General features: G+C 38.3%; 1 protein-coding gene across 1 annotated transcript in view; it reads left to right on the plus strand.

Annotated features, from left to right (window-relative positions):
• The first annotated feature begins 284 nt into the window (after window positions 1–284).
• nav2a (neuron navigator 2a) overlaps window positions 285–22,931 on the plus strand; it is a 244,695-nt gene continuing 222,048 nt past the window's right edge. The window contains exons 1-2 of the mRNA XM_038272842.1: window positions 285–378; window positions 909–1,408. Coding sequence (XP_038128770.1) covers window positions 1,328–1,408 — 81 coding nt within the window. The 5' untranslated portion in view covers window positions 285–378; window positions 909–1,327. The remainder of the gene's footprint in view (window positions 379–908; window positions 1,409–22,931) is intronic.

The raw sequence follows: 22,931 nt of genomic DNA on the forward strand, positions 1-22,931 counted from the left end.
CAGCTTTTGAATCCATAATTAAATCATATTCCTCAATCCCTCATGCGATGTCAATCGTAAAAAAACAAACAAAAACTATATTTAATTTTTTTATGGCATAGTGCCATACACATGGTGTATGGTGTTTGGTAAATTGTCGTTTACACAGTAAAATGTCAAAAAAAATCCACTAGTCTACATAATACAGTAAGCTAAAATGAATTTAATAATAAAAAATATTATTCTTTATCCAGAAAAAAACGAACTGGTTCATGACATGGTGTTACTTTTTCCGACAGCTCTTGAACGCACCAGCGGGCTGCTCCGCTTGCAGCTCGGAGCGCGCAGCGCAGCGTGTGAGTCAGGGAGCGACCTCTGAAGGGACCAGAGCAGCGCTGGGTGAGCATCTCTTCATTCATGGCTCTCATCTCTGTTTCCTTTCGTGTCTTATTTCATGTTCGGGGTGAAGATGGAAACATCAGCCGCTCTGCGCGTCTCCCTGCAGGTCTAAACCCTGACTCTCCTGCAGGCAGGGATGCTGCAGCTGTCCCGCAAGCAATTTATAACTCTTGACTTTGTATTTGTCTGCTTACAAAGTCGCTGCTATTGTGCCACCTCACCAAATTACTTGGAAGACTATTTCTGTTTGTCAGCTGCATAAAGTTATATTGATAAAGGAAATGTTGGGCTGTTGGTAGGACTAATTAAAGAGCGCACACCTCCAGCAATTAGGCTGTAATCTGCAGGAGCTCATGCGCTGTTCCCCTCCCAAATGAGCTAACGGTGAGGAATAACTTCAAATTGTTCCGTAAAGCGTGCTTCTTGGGGGAAAAAAAAGTTCTGAATTATTTATGTCATATGTGACGTTCTTGTGTAGTTTTTATTTATTTATTTAATGTTTGGGATTTTTTTTCCTACTTGTGTTTCAGAGCAGCATCCAGGTTGAAGGTTGAATCTCCAGCAGCAGCAGGAGATAAGGATGAGCACAGTTTCATCTAGGACCAGATTTCCACCACAGCTGTGATGTTTTCTGGAGAACATCTCCTCCTGATTCTCATTCTCTGCACTGATGTTCCCTCCAGTTCTGCTCCTTTGGATTGGCAAGCACAACAAGGAAACATCAGGGAACATTATGACTGAGAGGAAGCATGGAGCTGAGGTTGGGTCCCTCTGCAGACTGAGAGTAGCAGTTTTAATAAGACAAAGTTGATGGGCAGGAAGCGCTTCCTTTTTGGAGTTGACATTCATGTACCTTTACTGGGATTTAGTTGGGAAGGGGACTGAAATACTCTGAAGAGGTATTTCCAGTCATTCCTGGATAAACTGGATATTTAGTGGCTGGATTAAGATGGAGGCAGGAGCAGAGGCAAGCCCACATCAGCACCAGAGAAGGAAGCCTGTGCTGCATGGACTGGAGGACCAGAAAAGGGTGAGTTAAGGACACATCCTCTAAGCTGCTCTGCAGTATTCCTGCTTCTGGTTGATGTTTGACTAAAGGATCGATACAAATAACAAAAACTTTTGCTGTAGTATCGTTATTTTTTATCATTTAGATAATGATTTTTCCTTTAAGTTTTGAGGCTTCATGCAACTTGATTTATGGCAACATGAAATCTTCAAGATTAATTCATAGCAGTGGATGTGAATTAATCTTCTTTGATGTTTTTGTGGTTGTATGGGAAAATATATTAGCGGTCTGCAGGAGGATTAATGAAAAATATATCACTGCTATTAATACTCATTATCACTGTATGGTCAGCATTTCTTATTAAATTAGTGGAGACATGTTTTTGTTTGCATGCAAAGGATGTATTAACTCAGATTTTATATTTAAATTTCAAGTGTGATCATTTAAAAAGATGGTGCATGCCTTTTCTGTTTTCCAGCTTGCATTTTGCTAGTTCTGTTTCTGATTACCAAATACGCTGTGATGCATTGGGACATGATCCTGATGTGGCTTCAGATGCATGGTTACATCATTATTTGTTGCTCTGTCTCCATGCACTGTTGCAAAAAACACTCCAAAATGTCAGGGAATCTTGTGGCTTTGCTGTCGCTCTAACTGAGCAGCAGTTTTTTTTTTTTCTCCCAGTGACTGTGCAGCCGTGATAGGCTGGTAAAGAAACCAGGCAACAAGGCTGTGTTTAAGTAGATCCCTGATTTATAAAAAAATAAAAGCAAATGTACAGCAAACTGCTTCTGTTGTGCTGTTGTGACCCTTCAGATAGAGGGCGGAACTAATATGCAATAAAACACACATTGTATAAATCACAACGAGAAACAGAAATGCTGTATCCATTCAGTTTAACTGCTTTCTCTAATCTTGTGGTTTATTGAGAAACTCAATTATGCTTTCTGAAAAGTTGCGCTGTGTTGAATGTGTTTTGTAAAATCGGGTTCCCAGAGATAAATGGAAGTTGAACAGATTAGAAACATTTTTTTCAGCTCTTTCCGTTGAAAAAAAGTAAGAGGGATCTCAGTTTACTTTAAGTGGAGCCACTGAAGGCACAGCATACCGGAGATGTGTAATTAAAATGTACACGTTTGTTTGTATCAGTTAACACCTACAGATCCTCTTTGTGGTCATCTTTGTGCAGGCTGGCATTGAAAGCAACACAGTGCCTCAACCTCACATTTAATAAGAAATGCCTGCAAATAAAGGAAAAACAAAGAGCTACTTATCTACATATACACCCAAATCCTTGGATCAGAGGTGGAATTAGTCTTTAACTTGTCTCTGGACCTGCAAAAGACTTAACAGCTGTCAGATTAAAAATGGGTCATTTCTTTGCTTTTACCTTTCCTGGTACTTTCCCCTGTAAATTATTGATTTGATCAGGTGTGTTAAATGAATCACTGGGGAATATGTAGAACATGAATATTAATTCATCCAAGCGTACTCCCAGCTGGTGTTTTCCAATTTCCCACACTGTCGAGCATCTCGCTGGATGCTAATTGACGCGAAGAGAAGTTGAAGGACTGGAGGGTTCCTGTTTGGTGGTGGGGTTCATCACAAAGGCAGATAGACCTGAAAGTCCAGCAGAATGTTTATTTATTTTCATCGCTGCTGTAGCTACTAAATATAATTCCATTAATTTGTTTATTTTATTTTGTTTGTTGCATCATTTCTTTAGCAGCAGGGAATGGAGAAGTGATGGAAGGCCTTCATATTTTTGATGGTTTTAAGCTAGAGGTTTAAAACTGAATTGGGTTTTAGATGACTGTGTAAAACAAACTCCATTAATTTCAATAGTTATCTTTTTAAATAAAACGAAAAACAAATATGTTCAGTTTGGTATAGTTTAATTTATAACAACTCACATTTCAAGGTAACCAGATGTCTAATTATATGAAAGATTTTTTTTATTCTTTGAATAAATTTTCAACACAGCCTAATGCATACAATGATATGCATTCTTAAAACAATACAACTCCAGTTGATATTTTATTTCCATTTGCTTTACAATTGTCCACCAATCATATCCCAGATGATTCAATTCAGTTTATTTATATAGTTCCAATTAACAACACATTTAATCTCAGGGGATTTTACAGAGACAATTCAACCAGATCATGCAGTCAGACTGATTCAAAGTTTTCTATCTAAGGAAAACCAGCTGATTACATCGACTCATTGACCCGAAAGCAATAATTCACACTGAGCATGCATGCAGCGATAGTGGAGAGGAAAAACTCACTTTTAGCAGGAAGAAACCTCGAGTAGAACAAGGCTCAGTGTGAGCGGCCATCTGCCGAGGCCGACTGGAGTTCAATGAGACAGAGGCAGAGATACAGAAAGATAGATTGCATGGAAGTATGTGGTAAGAAAGGAACAAAACTGTTCCCTTCCCTCCAGGGATAAAAGCAACATTAGGACCTTTAATGGCTTCTTGCAGGAAACTGTCTCTGACAAACTGTCTAAATAACATCCTTATGAGATCGATGCTTGTAATTTATATCTCACATTTCTATCAAAGTTTGATTGAAATTGCAGTGAGGTGTTCATTACAACTGACTGAGGAAAAAATGATTAAGTATAATAGTTTTTGTTAATAGTAATAATGCAAAACACATTTTTATTTTCTTAATAGGCTATCTGATTTTAAAGTGATTCTGTAATTCTGTGTAAGTGCTGTTTAAGAACATGTAAGTTATTTGGGCAGAAAAACGGAAGTTTATATTGAAACTTCCAGAATAGAGGTTGCATTTCACTCTGAGGAGGGTCTGAAAACCCTTGGGCAGAGAGTCGTCTAGATTGCAGTTTCAGTTACAGCTCTAACCGCGGCAGCAGCAGGAGTTGGAAACCAGACAAGTCCAGACGCTCTGCAGTCTCCAGGGAAAAGAGGTTGCGATAGCTTGAACCAATGGTCGGCTTCCCTCTTAATGGACTTCTACCAACTTAAATAAATTGAAAGCACTGATGTAGTGCTTTTTTCACAGGGGTCCCTAAATTGTTGAACTACAGCAGGCTTCCATGCAATGTCCTTCAGCAATTACCTTGGCTTTGTGAGTTTGAGATCCTGCATGCGATACTCACTCTGTAGGAGATAATTGGATTTTGTTCCCTTTGTGGATCTGCTGTCACACGTCTCCTGCTCTGTGTATTAAGGTTCAATGAGTAGCAATCATAGACCTGCATGGAATAGGCACTGAGGGGATGTGTTGCATTGTATGATGTGCATTGAGCAGAATCGGGTATGTGCGTTCGATGGAGCTGAACTGCATACCTTGTTGCCACCAGTGAGGCACAAATTTGTCGTTTGATATTCATGGTATTCATTAAACATGGATTTTCTCGAATTAGATCTTTAGTGCAGTGAATAACCTTTGGGAGATAAGATAAAGAACCTAAATTAAGCAAGCTTATTTAAACATTTATAATGTAGAAAGATCGACGCCAGATGCACATGGTATGTGTTGGCAAATCCTGTCATTCTGCAAAAGAAAGGTATGAAAAATTATAGCTTTCTGTTTTTATTGTCCGTTTTAATGCTTCATGTAGAGCAGCCTTTGCATTTTTGGAGCTTTTTGTACTAATCAGGATTTATGAAGTTAATTAAACAAAATAAAAGGTTGATCGAATCTGGTCTAAATAAAAAAACAAACTTCCAATTATTCAGAAATTACAACAAAGAGTTTCGAAAAGTCTTCATATTTAAGAGGCTAATTTTAAGATATTGATTTTGTTTGGGAATACTTGCTTGTTAAAACACGGATCTAATTGCTTGCTTATACATTTTTTAATGAAAATAATGAACCAGAATGCTATTTGTTTGTTGGTTCTGCGTGAGTTTGGGAATTAAACCTTTGGACAGGGTCAGAGGCTGTATCCAAACCAACTTCATCTTTGCACATGCACAGCCTGATCCCCGTTCACCTAACTTCAGCTCTCTCTGTGTTCCAGTTGCTTATAGCCCCTCATGAACAGGGATGTAGAAGTATAATTTAAAATCAGGGTATATATCTCTGTCTGATTTAGTGGTTTGTGCTGTAACCATCTTTTTTAGTTATTGTCCTTAGGCAGAACTCTGTTGGTGGTCAGAGAGTAGCAATGCAGCAGTGATGGTATGACCTAAATAATTAACTTAAATAATAGTCAACTAGTATATAATCCATTGGTTACCAAAAGTAATGGCTAATAAATCTATAGATGGATATCTATAGAGATATTTCAATAGACATCTATATATATTACAATATACATATAAATTGCATGTATATTTGTGTACATATTTAATTTAAAAAACAATTTTTTCCCCCAAATTAATGCTGCTTTTCAATTTTCAAATCATTGCCTTGGCTTCCACTACACATCCACACAGACTTCTATGCAGTAGCAGCAATTATTGAGGAGCTTGTCTAGTGTTACTCTTTACAAACAGAATCTCATAAAATGCATTCTGCACCCCTCTCTCCATTAAATGGTGTAAAATAATCCCTCATCGGACTTTGTTTGGATTTTTACACGTTTCTGTCTTGGCAAGCCTCCAGCATGATAGATTCTCATCATGATCTGGCTTCACTTTAGGAAAAACAGCTGTAGCCTACTCTTGAGGGCAACCACAGCACAAAACAGAGAGAAGGTATGTCTAAGCCAGCGCTTCCATGCATGCTGTAGACGTCTCTTTTGCAGCACACCTGACTGAGAGGATTGTCTGATCTCCTCAGTAGCCTTCCAGTGCTGCAGAAGTAGCACAGTCATTTGTGTAAGTCAGGTGTGTGGCAGCAAGGAAACGCCTAAAACAGGACCAGGACTAAGAAACACTGGTCTAAATGGATTTTCAGTTAAAGAGGCAGAACAAATTTTAACCTAATAATATTAGGTTGAGTATATGTTTGCATAATGTCGAGGCAACTAAGCATTCAGTGTGATCCTTTGGCTGGCAATATTTCTCTACCATCCAGTTTTCTCTCTCCATGGCAACTAGCTCATGGTCTCTTCTTTCCCCCCTTTTGTTTAGGTTCATGTTAAACCAAAGCATCAGGAGACACCGGTTTCCCAGTAGAGGCACCACTAAAGGATGTTTGCTGCCAGTAGTTATAGAACATCCAAAAAACACATCCGTCCCTGGATGCAGCCATACCTGCTGCTTGTGTAATTACATCTGTAAATAATCTAGAAGACAAACATTATAGTGATAAAGCAATCTCAAAGGATTTTCCTGCAGCCTTCTTTAAGCTGTGCCCAAGAAAACAACTGCTGCCCATCTGTCTCCTACTGCGCCCTGATTTTTGTGAACATTTGATCGGCTCAGTCAGTCCACTTCCTCCTAGTCAGTCAATCAACTTTTTTGGTGTTACACAATGTTTATGAGCTGCATGGTGAAGCATGCATGAAGCTAAGAAGAAAAAAAAATAGGTGTGAACATGCAGGTAGGCAAACTGTAGGCACAGTTGGCATGTAAAATAAAAATCAGTTGGGACTGAATTTAATCGTCCTTTACTCCATGCTCCACAAACTTAACATCTACTGAAATATTTAAGTGAAAACGTGTGAATGTAACTTATTAATTCTAATAATATATTCTAAATCATAAACCAACAAATAAAACCATTTAACCTTCAAATGTGAGCAAATTAAATCTTATGAATTTGTTTTTCTTGTGTGTTTTTTTTGAGCGCACCTGTATTAGGTTGAAAAGATTTGAACTGCTGGTCTGGACGGCGATTATTAATTTATTGAGAGAGCAGGCCAAGAAAAGCTGCTGTGAGCTGAGCTCGAACAATGTTTGAACCATGCATTTCCCAGTATCCCTTAAAGCTTTACTGAACTGCTTTAGATTTTTATACACCCAACTGTTGAGAAAGCTGAATTGAATTGCCTCACAAATGGCAGGCATGGGGTAGGATTTCACTCAGTGTTGGCATATTTCCCTGTTTTTCTTGGTTTTGTTTAACTGTTCTTTGTATGTTTAATAAGAACGTAACTGAGATAATATTTTTTTAACTATTGAACCAGTAAAAAAGATGTGAAGGGAACTCTTTCTGAAATTCAGAGCAAAAAATGAGATTATTTCTATTAAAAAGCAGTCCTTATTCCTGTGGGGTTTCTGATTGATCACACAGGACAGCCTAAGAGTGAAGGAATGCATTGTGTGAAGAAATCTATTATTGACTCAGCTCATTGGAAATGAAAGAAATGTGACACTAATTGATGAGAGCTGCTGGAAATGATGTATTTATTTTCACCAGTCGGCTTGTTAAGGAGTGTTAGATATGGTTGGGTGGGGCCCTAAGCATAAAATGCCATTTTCAGTGCTTGTGGGGGCTGAAGTGATTCTGTAACAGTCTCATTAATTAGCTGGGAGACGCAGATGAGTGGAAACCTCACATGGCTTTGTTTATTTTGCTCAGAAGGTGTACCTAATCCTTAACCCCAGGATAGAGTCCCTTCATGGTGTGAGGCATTGATGATGAGCTTCATGGCTTTCTTGAGCTTTGAAGCTGTCTGCTGAGACACTGAAAGGAGATGCAGGATCATTGGGGGCTTGTTTCGAATGCTTATGAAAGAGCTAGACTCCTGAGAGACAAACAGGAGAGTCCAGTTTGCAACGCCGGGATCCCATGCAATATTCTATTAGAGACAGTTTTGCACAGAGTTGCTCCATCCATCTGTCATATCTATCAGTCAATAATTCATCATGGTTTCTTATTCATTTTTTTCATATCTGCCAACTACGGCTGCTTTTGAAATTTAGTTCCTCCTTCATATTTTTGGCTAAGCCTGCGTATGAAGTCTGAATTCTGCCAGAAGTGCAAACACGTGATAAAAGCTCATACAGGCATTTCATTTCAAACACACACACGTGAACTACCCTTTGTGCACATTTTAAACAAATCATGTGCACAGATTCAATACCAAGAGCCCTCCATACAATAATCACAAGCATGAGTCCATGCTCCTTCTCTGTGCTCCTGGTTTGCTTTTATGCACTTGTAGATTAGGGCTGAAAAAAATACAATGAATCGGATTAATTGATTATTGAAATAATATTTAACTTGTATAGTAATCGATTAATATAAAGACCCTAAAACATGCCTTTAGCTGACAGAGCAGCCCACTTAGAGGGGTATTAAAAAAAATAAAAACGAGGAGTAATTATACCAAAACTGTAAAAAAAATATAAAAACATTTTGCTTTTGAGATAAAAAAACTAAACTTTTTCATCTGTCAATATGATCTACTCAGAACTCCACAAGTTGGAAAGTTTTACTTTCGCCTGTTTCAATTCTGTAAAAAAAGGAAGGAAGATTTTGCTCTCGTATTATTAATGAATTAAACAAAAAAGTGATCAACAGATAAATTTTTTAGCAAGATAACCGTAAGTTGCAGCTCTACTGTAGATTCTCCTTAACTCGCATGTGGACCTGTTTTGTGCGATCCATGTCAACTTTTGTCAAGGGTGTGACCAACCAGGTTAATACGGAAGCGGATTAGGGCCACTGAAAAAAAAAATGTTAACTGATTTTTAAATTTTATTTCAGTTTAATATATGGGAAAAAAGTTTTTTGTTTTTTTCTCCCATATTAAACTGAAATAAAATTTTAATTTTTCAGGGAATCCCACCTCCTGAACCAGTACTTTTTTCTTCCTAGTCTCAGCTGGTAAAACATCTTCAGGGTAAAAGCTGTTTTTGTTAAGAGTTCAAACTGTTCAAGTGAAGTCCTCATTAAATAACTTAGTTTAACACAATCATTAATGTATTTTGACTGCTGTAAAATATGTTTTTGAACAGTAAAGTTAAAAACCTTTTTTGTGTTGGAAAAAATGACAAAAAATTACTCTATTTTGAATTTTGGCAAAAGTCCTTATTTTAACTTGAACTTTTCATTTTGGGGGAAGAGTAACAGTAAAAACAATAATTCCCTCTGGTTGATCATTCCTTGCTGACTGGACTTTTCCTTTAAACTAGTGCTATTCTTTCCAGAATTATTATCCAGGTTGTCATGGTTGTGCCTTTGACAGGCAAACAGGTAACTGAGGTCTAATTTTCTTCTTTACCTGCAGATGTGAGAATAATTTTGTATTATTTATTAGAACTATGACGTCCCTTCAGTGGTGAAAGGAGTCATGCAGCATTTCGTCTCCAAGCTGAGGCATTCATTAGACCTGGTGATCCTCAATCTTCTCTGTTAGGTTGGCCTGTTGCCTGGATATGAAGAGCGACCAGAGGGGTGACAATTTGTCATTGACAGAGTTTGATTGATTGTGGAAGCCAAGCACTGTGCACTGCAGCTATCTGAAACTAATTGAATGTAATATCAGAGAGAAGGAATGGGGTGATGACAAATGGGCAGCCCTGTGTGACTCTTTACAACCTTCTGCAGACATTTGGCCCTGCTTTCAACATTAGCCAGCACCCCACTACAGCACTGAGATAAGTGATTATAATCTGCAGTGAACATGGTGGTTAGTTCTCTAAGCTTTCTGTTGTGGGACAGAGTATTAAGCACCTTCTTTCTTGGATTGATGGTGGACACAAGATGAAGAGCAGGTTCTGCTTCTTTGTGATAGCGGCAATCTAAATGTGAGGCCGGAGAGGCCAGCCTCAGATTTTCTTGCGATCCAGGCAGCTGCAGAGAAGAGATGGTGAGGATTCATTTATTTCTTTTTTTGCAAGGGACTGTGTTTGCCCAGTCATGCAGCACTGAGGAGCACTGGGAATGGGGCTTTGAACTGGGGGGAAGGGGAGGTATAGGGGTTCAGAGGGTGGAGATGGAACAAGCGTTGAGCTGAGACTGGGGGTGGGGGCCGATGTAGCACCGCTAGTATTCTGGTTGGCCCTCTGGAGCCATCTGGTCTTCACCCTGTTCCTGCACCCTGAGGGACGGTGAAGGACAGGTGGCAGGAGCTACTGGTATTGACTGGACGAATGACTGGATAGGTGCATTCCTCTCCCTGCATATCAAATGCTGGTGAAGCTTTGCATCAACACAAAGAACTGCTTTGAACTTCGCTTAAGATTACATTAGTTGATAATTTGTTTGTCCAAAAATAAATTAATTCTAATGATTAAAAAAATATGTGTGATATAGGAAAAAAAATGAGTAATGGTTCAATTTTCTTTTTTGTCTTCATCATAAGTAACAGTAAAAAGAAGCAGTAGTTTAAATATGAACGTGTGTTACTCTTTTAAAACATACAGTGTTATCGGTTACATGAGCAGCAGGGTGTTTGGTGGTCTGGGTGTCCTGACTTGGACCGGATTTTAATCCGTGATGGGGGAGGAAGAGAGGCTGGTGAGCAGGATCTGGTTCAGTCTGGATCAGAGGAGGTGGTCAGCTGATGAACAGGTGCTTCATTGCTCTCCTGTAGAGATGGGATTTCCTCTGTGATAATATCCCCCCTCTACAAATGCAGGGATCACATTTAGCAATCAAGGCAACTTGTAATAAATATTAGATAAATAATAATTCTTATAGATTTTGTTTTCATTTCTACAGTTTTAGGTAAATAAGATGATACACAAAGGTGAATTTTGTAATCTCTGAAACCAGCTGATAATTTATGGTAAATGTGTGTGAAGCCATCACACTGAATGCCTCCTTTTTGTTTAAATAATTCACATTTGAAAGTTTTTTCTTTAGATGTGGATCATTTACTTAGATGTGCGATGTGGCTAGGTAGACCACTCATAAACTCTGGTTGCTAGGAACCAAAAGCAGAAAGATATTAAAACAGTTCATTATCAAGACATTCACCAACATTATTGCATGTTTTCCTGATATTGCCTAGATAAATAAAGATGATAAAGAGCATTTTCCTGTCTTTAGTTTCTGTATTTAACGTGTGCATTAGCAGGAGAACGTCAGATCAGCAAGTATAATTGTGTTAGGTGAGTTCTCCCTGTTGGCTCAATGGGAGTCCACAGCAGTCAGTGTTTGACACAAAGACCTTCTTATCTTCAGTCTGCAGAGCATCTTTTTTAAAAGAAGCTCCTACTCCTTCATTTCAGTTGTGTTTTTGCTATGCCTGTCCTCCGATCTTCATTCTAGGAAATACGACTGGAATTCAATTTTACACACCAGGAATTTTAACCCTGATAAGGAGGGATGGAAAATGAAAAGGTTTTATTTTCATCTGCCGCAGCAAGTGTGGAGCATGAATTTCCTCTGGTCCCTCCAGCCAATCTCTCCGGGCTGTGCAGGTACTCCACACCCTCTTAACCCCAGCCCTGCCTCAATTATGGACTCCCTGGTATTAATCTGCCACATTTAGACTGAAATTCAAGCAGCCAATGTTGAGATTGGGGGCTCAAACAATGCCTATTGAGGTAGAGGGAAAACGCCTTCTTTATTACAGGAAAAAGTGAAAAAACAATTCTTGGTTGAAATCGATAACATTTTTGCTGTATAGCTGCAGGCATATGGAAACATAATTGGTTCTGATATGAGAATCTTTGCAGAGGGAACATTTTGAAAATTTCTGATCTGAACTTCTGATTAATATATTTGACTGCTTTCGACCTTCTGAAATCCTTCTTGAATTGTTGCAAGCCCAATGTCAGCATTTAACCTTAAAGGAATAGTACACCCAAAACATGATTAGCCTTCATTTTCTACTCACCCCCATGCTGAACAACACCCTGGAGTACTTTTTTGATATCTCAAATGCATCTGGAGATCTGGGAGGCCTCTTGCTGTCTGCTGACATTCAAATAATGGAGGTCTACGGTGCCCGAGACAGAAAGGTCCATAAAAGTCCACAAAAAACGTGTCAATATTCCTCCATACTGCTCGTCCAATGTATTCCAAGTGTCCTGAGTGGGTAGCATCCAGAATTTACTCGAAACGAAGTCATTTAGAATGTTTTTAGATCATAAACAGTAGTGTATAGGATTTCCTGAAAGCGCGCACCTGCGCGATCACGAGGCTACGGAAGACGGCAGACCAAACCAGATGAAAGTGCGCATTCAGCGTCTGCTCTGCCAATAATGCAAGCGTAGAAGAAGAAATGTGCTGTTTACCTGTGCAAAGAAAGAAACAACGAAAGAAAAATGTCTGAGGACTTCAGTGTTGAGGAAGAGCATGAGTTCTTTGCCGAGCTAAATGCGCTGGTTTGGTCTGCCGGCTTCCGTAGGCTCGTGATCGCGCATGTGCGCGCTTTCAGGAAATCCTATACACTACTCTTTATGCTCTAAAAACATTCTAAATGACTTCGTTTCGAGTAAATTCTGGACGCTACCCACTCAGGACACTTGGAATACATTGGACGAGCAGTATGGAGGAATATTGAAACGTTTTTTGTGGACTTTTATGGACCTTTCTGCCTCGGGCGCTGGGCACCTCCATTATTTGAATGTCAGCAGACAGCAAGAAGCCTCCCAGATCTCCAGATGCATTTGAGATATCAAAAAAGTACTCCAGGGTGTTGTTCAGCATGGGGGTGAGTAGAAAATGAAGGCTAATCATGTTTTGGGTTTACTATTCCTTTAAGGGAAGTCTCTAGGAGAAGATCATTTTACACTTCAAGATTCATGAAGAAGGTTAATGCTACTCCTGTGAGACTCTGGGACAAAAAGCATTATTCTTTCATTATTCTGACATTTTATTCATACGATTGATAAACGAATCAGGCCTAAATGTCTGACTTGAAGCCAGTGTTGAAACTGTCAGTTTGGTCTTTTATAGTTCCAAGACCTACCTGTGATCAACAGATGTCCTTTCAATTCAAAAAATGCAAATCTAAAACAGTGAATGTTTCTTCAATTAATTAAATTTTTCTTGAATTGAACCAGTAAGTGAGACACATAGCCAATGGAATAAGACAATTTACATTTAAAATAAGAAAAAACAACTAAAGTCTCTCATTTCAGGTGCATAATATCTGATAATCTTATTTTAAGCCTAAGAATACTCATTCTATTTACACACTCAAATAAAGGGTAAATATACTTATTTTAAGTATTTCTTACTCATTTTTAAGATCGGTTTTGCAGAGTAATGTTTTTTAGTCAGACCCTGTTGTGTTTTGCAAGGAATCGAAGCATAAAAAGATTTGCACTCCACACAATAATTGTAAATGTAAATGATGACTCCCTTAGTCATGCTTTAATCTATAAGCTGATTTAATAATCACCTGTAAGAAATTCTACATTTTAATAAGCCCTTTATGCTGTTGATCATACTGTATGCTGGCTGGTTTGCAAGCAACTTTTTGCAGCAGTGATGCACTATTAATAATCTGTTATGTCTAGTCTGTGTTCATATACTAAAGATTTGCAACTGGTAATGTTTGCCTTAGCTTTGTTATATATTTTTGTTTGTTATGTATCTTTATAGATACTCAATATATTCTTAATTTGATGGTTGTGAGAAACTTTGTGAGATTCTAGATTGGTAAGGGTGCTTTAATAAACAATACAAACATGTATGGTTGTTATATACACATTCAATCTATAAAGAAATGGATGAAAACAAAAAAAAAACCTAAATTTTGTAAACAGATGTTTGCTTAAAAATTACGATTGATATAAATTGATCAGTTTTAACTCAGTCATGTTGTTTGTTCTAACTGTACTGGATAAAATTCTGGAATAGCCATCAATGCTCAAATAACATCAGAATGAAATTAAACCTAAAAATGTATAAATGTTTTTCTAAGGTTGGAAAAAATTCTTGCACTTTAGCTTGTTATTTATTTGTATTTATGATCTATTGCTTAAGAAATGTGCATTTTCGTGTTTTTATTGATCTTTTGCAATCATGCCATTAAATGTTTTAAGTATCACTGTTTTGGGAGTTATCATTAGAATCAGCCACTGTTGCTCTGCTTTAATGACTTCATCCCTCAACGCATTGCCCTTGGTTTAACAATATTATAGATATTTCCTTTTTAGAAAAAAAAAGCTTTCAGTGATAATTATCTGGCTTAATTTTTCTGTTATCTCCAGATTACTTTTCATTATTGTGGGGGGTAAAAAATAAGTAAAAAAAAAAAAAAAATCTGTTGCAGGCTTTAGCTGACATATAAAATTAACATTTTGGAAGCAGAAGCTATTTTTCTTTAAACAAATGCACACAGATTAATCCTTATAAATCATTAAAAACATGTTTTTTTTCTTGTTTTTATTTGTGAGCATAACCGGATAAGTGGGAATACATTGTTTAATATCATGAATTAGATCCTGGTCCCAGGAGATCATGTAGCCCTGCTGCTGAGTTCTGTCTCAGCTCGGTTTGGGGGTCTGCTGTAACTGAGCACTTTAATTCCTGTGAGAGCGCTAAGCTTGGTGCTGAAGCAGATGTTTCTTATATTTCCCGGTCTGTAGCAAAGAATCAGTCAGTGTAAATAAATAGCAGCTGAGATCACACAAAGGTCAAGGTTTCCATTTCGACTGAATGTGGCAGTCCTGTATATAATGAGTAAAATCATTAAACAAACTAATTAGAAATAGATTTTAATTTATTGTCTTAATTGTAATGATTATTTGGTCAAATTTTCCAAATAGGTTATTAAATCCTTATTTTTGTGTAACCTGTTTCAATGTCAGCGTTACAGCTGAGTGAACAGATTGTTTTTGGGGTCTAAGGGTCAGTTGTTGACACAATGGATGCTGATAAGGTGAGAATGTTCAATAAAATCAAGCAGGTTTCATCATGACATGGCTTAGGTTAAAAATCTGTCAGCAGAGCTTCATTGTATTATAACTGCTTCTCTCTTTTTAACTCTTCCACTTGTCATAACACACACTATAAATAAAATCACATTATAAGCACAAATTAGGTTTTAATTTCAAATTGGAAGTAAAAGAATTAATAGATTTGATTTTTCTTCAAATAAAAATCTGAGAGATTTTGTCTGTATTTGTTATCAATCTCTCCGTCCTCACTGCAGTCAGGACTGAGTTACTGATTATCATTTGGATGTAAGTGCTTGCTTTGACTGGGCCACTCTAACACATTAATACGGTTTATTCTAAAGTTAAAAACTATTTTACTATAGCTCAAGATTTATAGCAAAGATTGTTGTCCTGCTGAAAAGGGAAACTCTCCACCCTGGATTAACTATTTAGCTTTACTTTTTAAAGTCTCTATAAACCTTTTGATGCATGTAGAAGCCTCTGCAATGTTTCAGAGATGGCATGATGTGTTCAGGTCGATCTCCCAATAATAGTTTTCTGTCTCACAGGACTTGGAATGGAGCGGTGAAAGAGAAATGATCTCTTTTCCATCTAAAGGAGCTCTGTGCACGTTCCCTGAGTGCCCTGCACGGCATACCGGAAGCAACACATGGTCATTATTTAAATGTTTAAATAATGACCATGTTCTTGCTAATCTTTATATGGTCACTTGGAGAGTGAATCTTCGTATTTATCCTGTAAAAAACTTTTTTGCAGCTCCTCCAGGGTCACCAGTGGTCTTCTAGGTGGCTTCTCTGATTACAGCTCTTTCTACCATGCCTGCCAGTTTAACTGAGCAACAATGTCCCAGAAGATTTGTAGTTTGGCCATCTAAATTGACAAAAATGCCATCATGGGTGTTGCTCAGTAGGGAACTATTTACCTAAGGTGTAATGAGCAGAGTTGGTCTCAGGGGTCAGACAGGGACATATGGATGCAAAATACAGTACATCAGAGTCAGCCTATGCAAATAATAAAGCATTTATACCGTAAAATAGATTTTATGCATGAAAGACCAAAGAATGCAACAGAATTGTTGAATAGCAGCTCACCGTTGAGTTACCCCCACAAATAATGGAGAGAGTCACCACAAACCTGTGTCCCAGTTACCTTAACCCAGACCATCCTCATCCTGCCTCCTTATCCATAACAACCCCCATGCTAGTATCATTTACACACATAATCAATACCAGCTCTCTGCTGCTATTGATCCAGGGATGGTGTATACACAGCTGCTGAGACCAGACACTGGCCCCCTGCCTGGAATCAAGGACCCAGAAATGGACACTTGATCACTAGCACCTGGCACTCCACAGCAATCCCCCGCATGTATGAAGCGTGGCAAGATTAGGGAAGATTGCAAACATCAGAAACCGTTCGTTTACAAAAGAATAGTTAATAAGGGGATGTTAGAAAATCAATCTGATGTAGGTCAACAACTTTATTTGATGAAATGAAGTGTGCTATTGGAGTATAACAGTAGAACTGCTTAACGGGTAAATAAATGTATGTACCTTTTTATCTTATATTGATTAATTAGAGCTCTACTCTACAGGAAATGACTAAGATACAATGGATTAAAACATCAAACTGAGTTATTTAAAAAAACAGATTTCAAAAGAATTAAAGCAATAAGTTACCAGGAAACCATTAAGACAATGAAGTGTTTGTTGGTTTAAAAGATTTAAGCAGTGCTTCTCACCGATCCATAAGCTCTCCCTACAGTGAACACCAACATTCATATGATATTCTGAGCCGTACTGGCATTTTATTTCTCTTGATGTCTAATTCTGTTTTTGTTTTTTCATACATTGGTTGTAAACTACATACCCTGAACTGTGTTACATAACATTTAAAACTCTTCCTTGTTTACCTGCTGTGTTTAAAAACCGCTTTTTTAAAACGGATACATCTAGAGCTGCTATCTAATAATGGCTGCTTGATAACATTGAAAAAACTTTTTTTTTTTTAAAGATATTTTTGGAAACATCTGAAATAAAAATACATCCTAAGATCAAACTGCACTTATTTTAAACATAAAAGCTTGATTGATTGAGTGACGAACTCTATTGATCTCACAGTGGAGAAATGTATTTGTAACATCAGCTCAAATAGTCAAAGGAGAAGAATGTGCCACAGGAAGAAAAAGGTGCATGGGTTATATACAGTATTAACAATGCGTCCACCTATGACAGCTTTTTTTAAATAGTAGAGGTAATGCTAAAGCTACCATTGTTCCCACTGCTGCCAAAGCAATGTTTTACATTGATGGATGGTTAAAATGATGTTACATATGTTGGGTTTGTTGAATAGAACTGAGTAAAACAGAACAGCCTCCCAGCTGATATTAGCTGATCTGTGTCATTTTAAGATGGAGTTAGTTTTAGGGTCAGACCTGCTTTAGCTTCTACACATTACAGAATTACAGTCATTTTTTTTATGACTTTAAATATTTTTAAACTAATCTGTCTTTATTATTGAGTAAAAGTATAGCATATAGTATAGCAGTAGTATAGCATCCTCTTACCCTGCTGCAGTGCAGTGTACATTAACAGATGGGTGAGGAGCAGCAATGTATTTCTATAGAGGGCAGGTCAGCACTGCACTTCATCTATTATCCTATAAAAGAGACATTAACAAGAAAAGATTAAAAAACAACAAAAAAAAAAAACAATAAAATCCCTCCTTACAACTTGAACTTCATTTGTTGGGACATTGCAGACTTGTTTTCTTTGTTTAGATCCGGGCCAGAAGAGAAGGAAAATGACTGTTATGGGTAAAGATGTATTACAGTATCAACTCCTGCTAATGGCATGCAGAAGCTTAAAACTCACCTGCTTGTTTTAAGCTTCTGCGTGCCATCAACCATAAATATGTGGCTGAGTGTTTGGGTGTATGGCAAGTCATTATATCATATATCTATGCCTTTGCAATGCCTGATGCTCCTAATGATATAGGTCAATACACCACCAGGGATTTAATGATCCCTTAACCCTCACCAGGTGCTCATTAGGCTCCACCTGGAAGTGCTTCACCAGAGGGCTATTTCAGATTAAGTTGGGATTTTCTGGGTATCCTGGCCTAATTAAGCGTAAACCCAGTTTCACCAAAACAATAACGCATAAGTTATCATCAGTATGAACGTCTTTTCTTTGTGGATTGTGTCTGCTCCTGGTTTAGACTGCTGGGTCCCAGCTCAACAGTATGACCTTGTATACGGTAAGAGATGCTGCAAAAAAAAAAAAACACCCCTCTGTTGCACATGAAGGTGATTTTGATAGGATGCAAATGATGGTCAATTGATTTTAGGGTTAAGTTTGTATTCTGAAGTTGGTTCAAGATGACTAAAGCAACTGGTAAGACAAATTAAAGTTTTTCCTAAATGTCTTTTTAGGTTTACTGGTCAGAGATGAAGGCTAAACTACAAGAAATGTGGAGTTTACATTTGAATGATGGTGATGACACAAATTAATTCTGTATAATCCCTCCAGCAAACCTTTTAGATGCATTTTTCATTCAATAATTAAGAATAACAATTGTACTAATTACTATTGTAGGAATTAATTTAAACATAGGAGTGATTAGAAATCTAACTTGATAGCTTCCGCTCTGTTGGTCACATGTATTCCATCAGTTGGTGCATCCTTAGACTGTTTTGCCCAGAAAGACACTGTAACAGCATCCTTTAAATCTAATTATCTTTCACTTTATCCCTCTCTTCTGGACATATTATCTTCTGTCAGAGCCAATCGGTGTAACCAAATCAAATCAAATCTGATGTGTTTGCAACTGATTGATTCTTGCATGGTATAATGAAATTGTTTCTGTAACCGATAAGAAGCCGGACTGTTTAAAGTTTTAGTATTAAGGACATGAGGTGAGTCTCTATCATGGGAGCATCTTCCTTCCTGCTGATGAAATATGGCACCAGGATTAGTAAAGAGTGGTTGGGACTTGGAGGGATTTCTGTGGGATTACTGCTTTCTTTTCATGTTTTATCAATTAGGTTTAAGGTATCAAAGATGTTAATCTAAATTATAGAGCCACATCCAGTAATTTTAACTTGGAGCTGTCGGTAAGAAACCAGTATCACCATTGTGAAATAATGGCGAACGTAGTTAAAATGTGAAGTTTGAAGAATATCTTCAGACATACGATAGAGGTAGAATACCCAAAAACGGTACTCAAGTAAGAGAAGCATTACTTCATCATATTTTTACTCAAGTAGCCATCCAGTAGCTTACTCAAGTGAGAGTAAAAGTAATTGGGGAAAACAGCTACTAGAGTAACTGATCATACCAAATTATTTAATGTATTAAAAAATGATGTACATTTACAAAACATAAACTTATCTGCAAAAAAAAAATGTACAAGATTCATAAATGAAGCAAAATTTTCAGGTGGAAGAAATATTTTTGCTATAAAATCTTTATTAGTAATAGTATGTTATAGATGTAGTAAATTTACCTTGCAGCAAGGAGGTTCCGGGTTTGATTCCCAGCTCGGGGTCTTTCTGCATGGAGTTTGCATGTTCTCTCTGAGCATGCGTGGGTTTTCTCCAGGAACTCCGGCTTCCACCACAGTCCAAAAACATGACTGTCAGGTCAACTGGCTTCTCTAAATTCTCCTTAGGTGTGAGTGTGTGTGAATGGTTGCTTGTTCTGTGTGTCTCTATGTTGCCCTGCGATGGACTGGCGACCTGTCCAGGGTGTACCCCACCTCTCTGCCATTGACAGCTGGAGATAGGCACCAGCACCCCTCGCGACCCCCGTAGGGATTAGCGTCTCGGAAAATGGATGGAGGTTATAGTTGCTGGTTAAAATATGGTAAGTTACTTCCTCTAACATGATAAAACGGTTTGCATTAGACCTCCAAATGTCATGAAAAGATCAGCAAATAGAAAATACTATTAAAACTAGAAATGCCATCAGAGTGTGCACACCTCCACCAGGAGGCAAATTTTGCCCCAAATTGTGACCTACACCTATAGCTAAAACTTGCACATGATCTGGATCATTACCAAATTTAAATGAAAAAAAAAAAAACAGTTAATAAGTTTTCAATTGATCCTGCTAACAAACCACCGATGTTTCCTTTTATTTTGTTTTTGTCTTCATTAAAATTCCTCCAGACCTTTTGAGTCCAATGCTGAGGCTGTATGTAGTCACTGCTGCCACCCTCTGGTTTTATTGGGAACCGCTTGTTCTGCCAGATATCCATATCTCATAATGTTAGAAAATCTTTAAAAAAACAAACAAACTCCTGTGTCCATAATTAGGATCTGGATCGGCACCAAGATTGAATGGATTGTTCCTTGGCATGAGGGACACCTCTGATAAAACATTTTATTAGAATCCATCTATAACTTTTCAAGCTGACCTTTTTACACTGACACACAAACTGACTTAAAATATAACCTCCTTGGTGGAAGTAACAAAGAAGCTGGAATAAAAACAAAAGTCTTTCTTAGACATTAAATATAGGTGATTTTCCCTCTAGTGCAATTTGGTTTAAAACAAGCCTGTTCTTCTTTGAGTGAAGTTATGATGGGCAGGGTAGCCAGAAATTGTACTCAAGTAAGTATGGTAATTCTTTGTATTTTTGTTCAAGTAAAACTAAAATGCATGATGAAGAAAAACTATTCCTTAAAGTATGTTTTTCTTAAAAACCTATTCAACCAAATGTAACTGAGAAAATGTAACTAGTTACTACCTACCTCTGTAAACCAACAGCTCAGTTTTATTTTGCGTGTCCCTATAAAGCATTTTTTTAAATATAATTTTTGCTTTTCTGATCAACCAATCTGTTCCAATGTAGAAACAGATTTGAATCTTTTCCCCAGAGAGTTTGGTTTTCAATCTTTCTCTGTGCTTTATTCGATTCATTTAAGCTCTATCAGGTGGAGATAATGTTCTTGACCTTCTGCTCTGCTGTTGCTATAAGTTCTTGATTGGATTCTGGTGTCAAACATGCCTCTTTCTCCCGTGTATCTTGGGCTGATGGTTCCTATTTGCTTCTTTGAAAGTCAAAGGTGCTTGTTGCAGTGGGGGTCACTCAGGGTGAGGCTGGAGGACGGAGCAGTAATTCAATCATACCTGCTAGCAGGTCTGTGAAAGCAGGGAACACTGTTATCTGATGCAGCTGCTTAGATACTACCTTATCTCGCTGGAAAACACTTTAGCAAGACATTAAATGCCTTTTGTTAAATTTGCAATGTGATTATACATTCAGACCTTACATGTATGGATGTGTTTACGTGAACAGTGATCACAGTCAGAGGCATAAAGGTGCCGATCAATACCAATCACAGTTCTGCTGATCAAATATTCATCCAGAAAGACAGAGGAGAATAGACTTGCCTGTCTGCATATACAACCCGCTGGCCTCCCTTTGATTAGGGCGATTCTTAGAGCAGTGGTGTCTTCCTCAGTCTTTGGGAAAAAGGCAGGAAACAAACTGAAAATACTACCAAATTATCAAGGCAAATTAGAAAGACTAAAACACCTGACAGTCATGTTACTGAACTCTAGAAAATACCCTAATGTAGAACTGTCCATCTCCTTACACAAGTCATTAATGGATATACCACATAGAAAAATGTTAATTATAAGCATGTTTTGCATTTTTGAACTTTAAACAGAAGCAGAGTTTTTTTTTTTTTATATTAGCTTTCTTATATTTAAACATTTAAAGGCACACTATGCAACATTTTTCAGTTAATTAATGTGTTCCATAACGTTTTGGATGATTAAATGATTCATTTCAGGTTGAACAAAGGTATTCTCGGCCGCCCTGGTGGCCTGTGGGGGAAATACCGCACTTGCAATTGCAGGAGCACCGACCCGCACCCACAGGCTCAGAAGTCTCGCGAGAGTCAGTCTTGCTTTACGGCGAGAACTGCTACACCCCCCAGTTAAAAGCATGCTCGTTGCTAGCACAGTGGCGATCTTTGTGCAGTTATGCTACGTTCACATTGGACGCAGCAAAATCGCGTCTGCTGCTTCATTTTTGCTGCTTGTACCAGTTAGTTCTGACGTGCGGCTGAAGCAGCTTTGCTGCTCTGGCTGCGAGGTGCAAAAGTGTGTCTGACGCGCGTTGGGACGGAGCTTCACTATCCTTTCTCTGCCTTGCAGCTATATTTGCTGTGATCAGTGGGAATAAAGTAGTTTTAATATGTTTTTAAGTGAGAAAATACACCTTCAGATTATTATCCTGCCTTCAATATTTTTTCTGTCGGAGCCGCTCAGACCCCCACATACCAGCGGTGCGCCGACAGTAGGGATCCCTTCATCAGCAGCCTCTGGCCGGGTCGCCTCCTCGCGGTTCACCGCGGCAGCTGGTAGGTGTTTTTCATCTAAATAATCCAAACTGCATATTCTGCCGGCAGATTTCTGCGTTTTAAGTTAATTTAGGGGTCAATAAACTGTTTAAGAGGAGTGATCATCAGCGCTGTGTCTCTCTCCCTGCGTCAGATGCTTAAACGCGCCCGACGCGCTGCTTCAGCTGCTCAGACGTGCTGCGCCTGCTGCTCAAAACGCGCCGCGGGACCTTTTGCTGCGTCTTGACGCGCGTCAACCATTGACTTTGCATGTAAACTCGCTGCTTCTGTCGCGCCAGCTGCGGTGTAAACGCAGCATTAGTCATTCGTTGCGTTCGCCTGTCTGCTAAGCTCAAAACAACCGCGCCTGGCTTGACGGAGAAACCAGGAGAACAGCTGTGCATATTTACGACAGTGCACTTTTACTTTCGCCCTCTGGGGGGAGCCTCACTGGAAAATCAACACTGGTTGCATAGTGTACCTTTAAGATGCAAGCTTATATATTTCCATCT

The sequence above is a fragment of the Cyprinodon tularosa genome, unplaced genomic scaffold (assembly GCF_016077235.1).
Source record: "Cyprinodon tularosa strain WSP-4 unplaced genomic scaffold, ASM1607723v1 ctg100, whole genome shotgun sequence".
In the NCBI taxonomy this organism is placed as follows: Eukaryota; Metazoa; Chordata; class Actinopteri; order Cyprinodontiformes; family Cyprinodontidae; genus Cyprinodon; species Cyprinodon tularosa.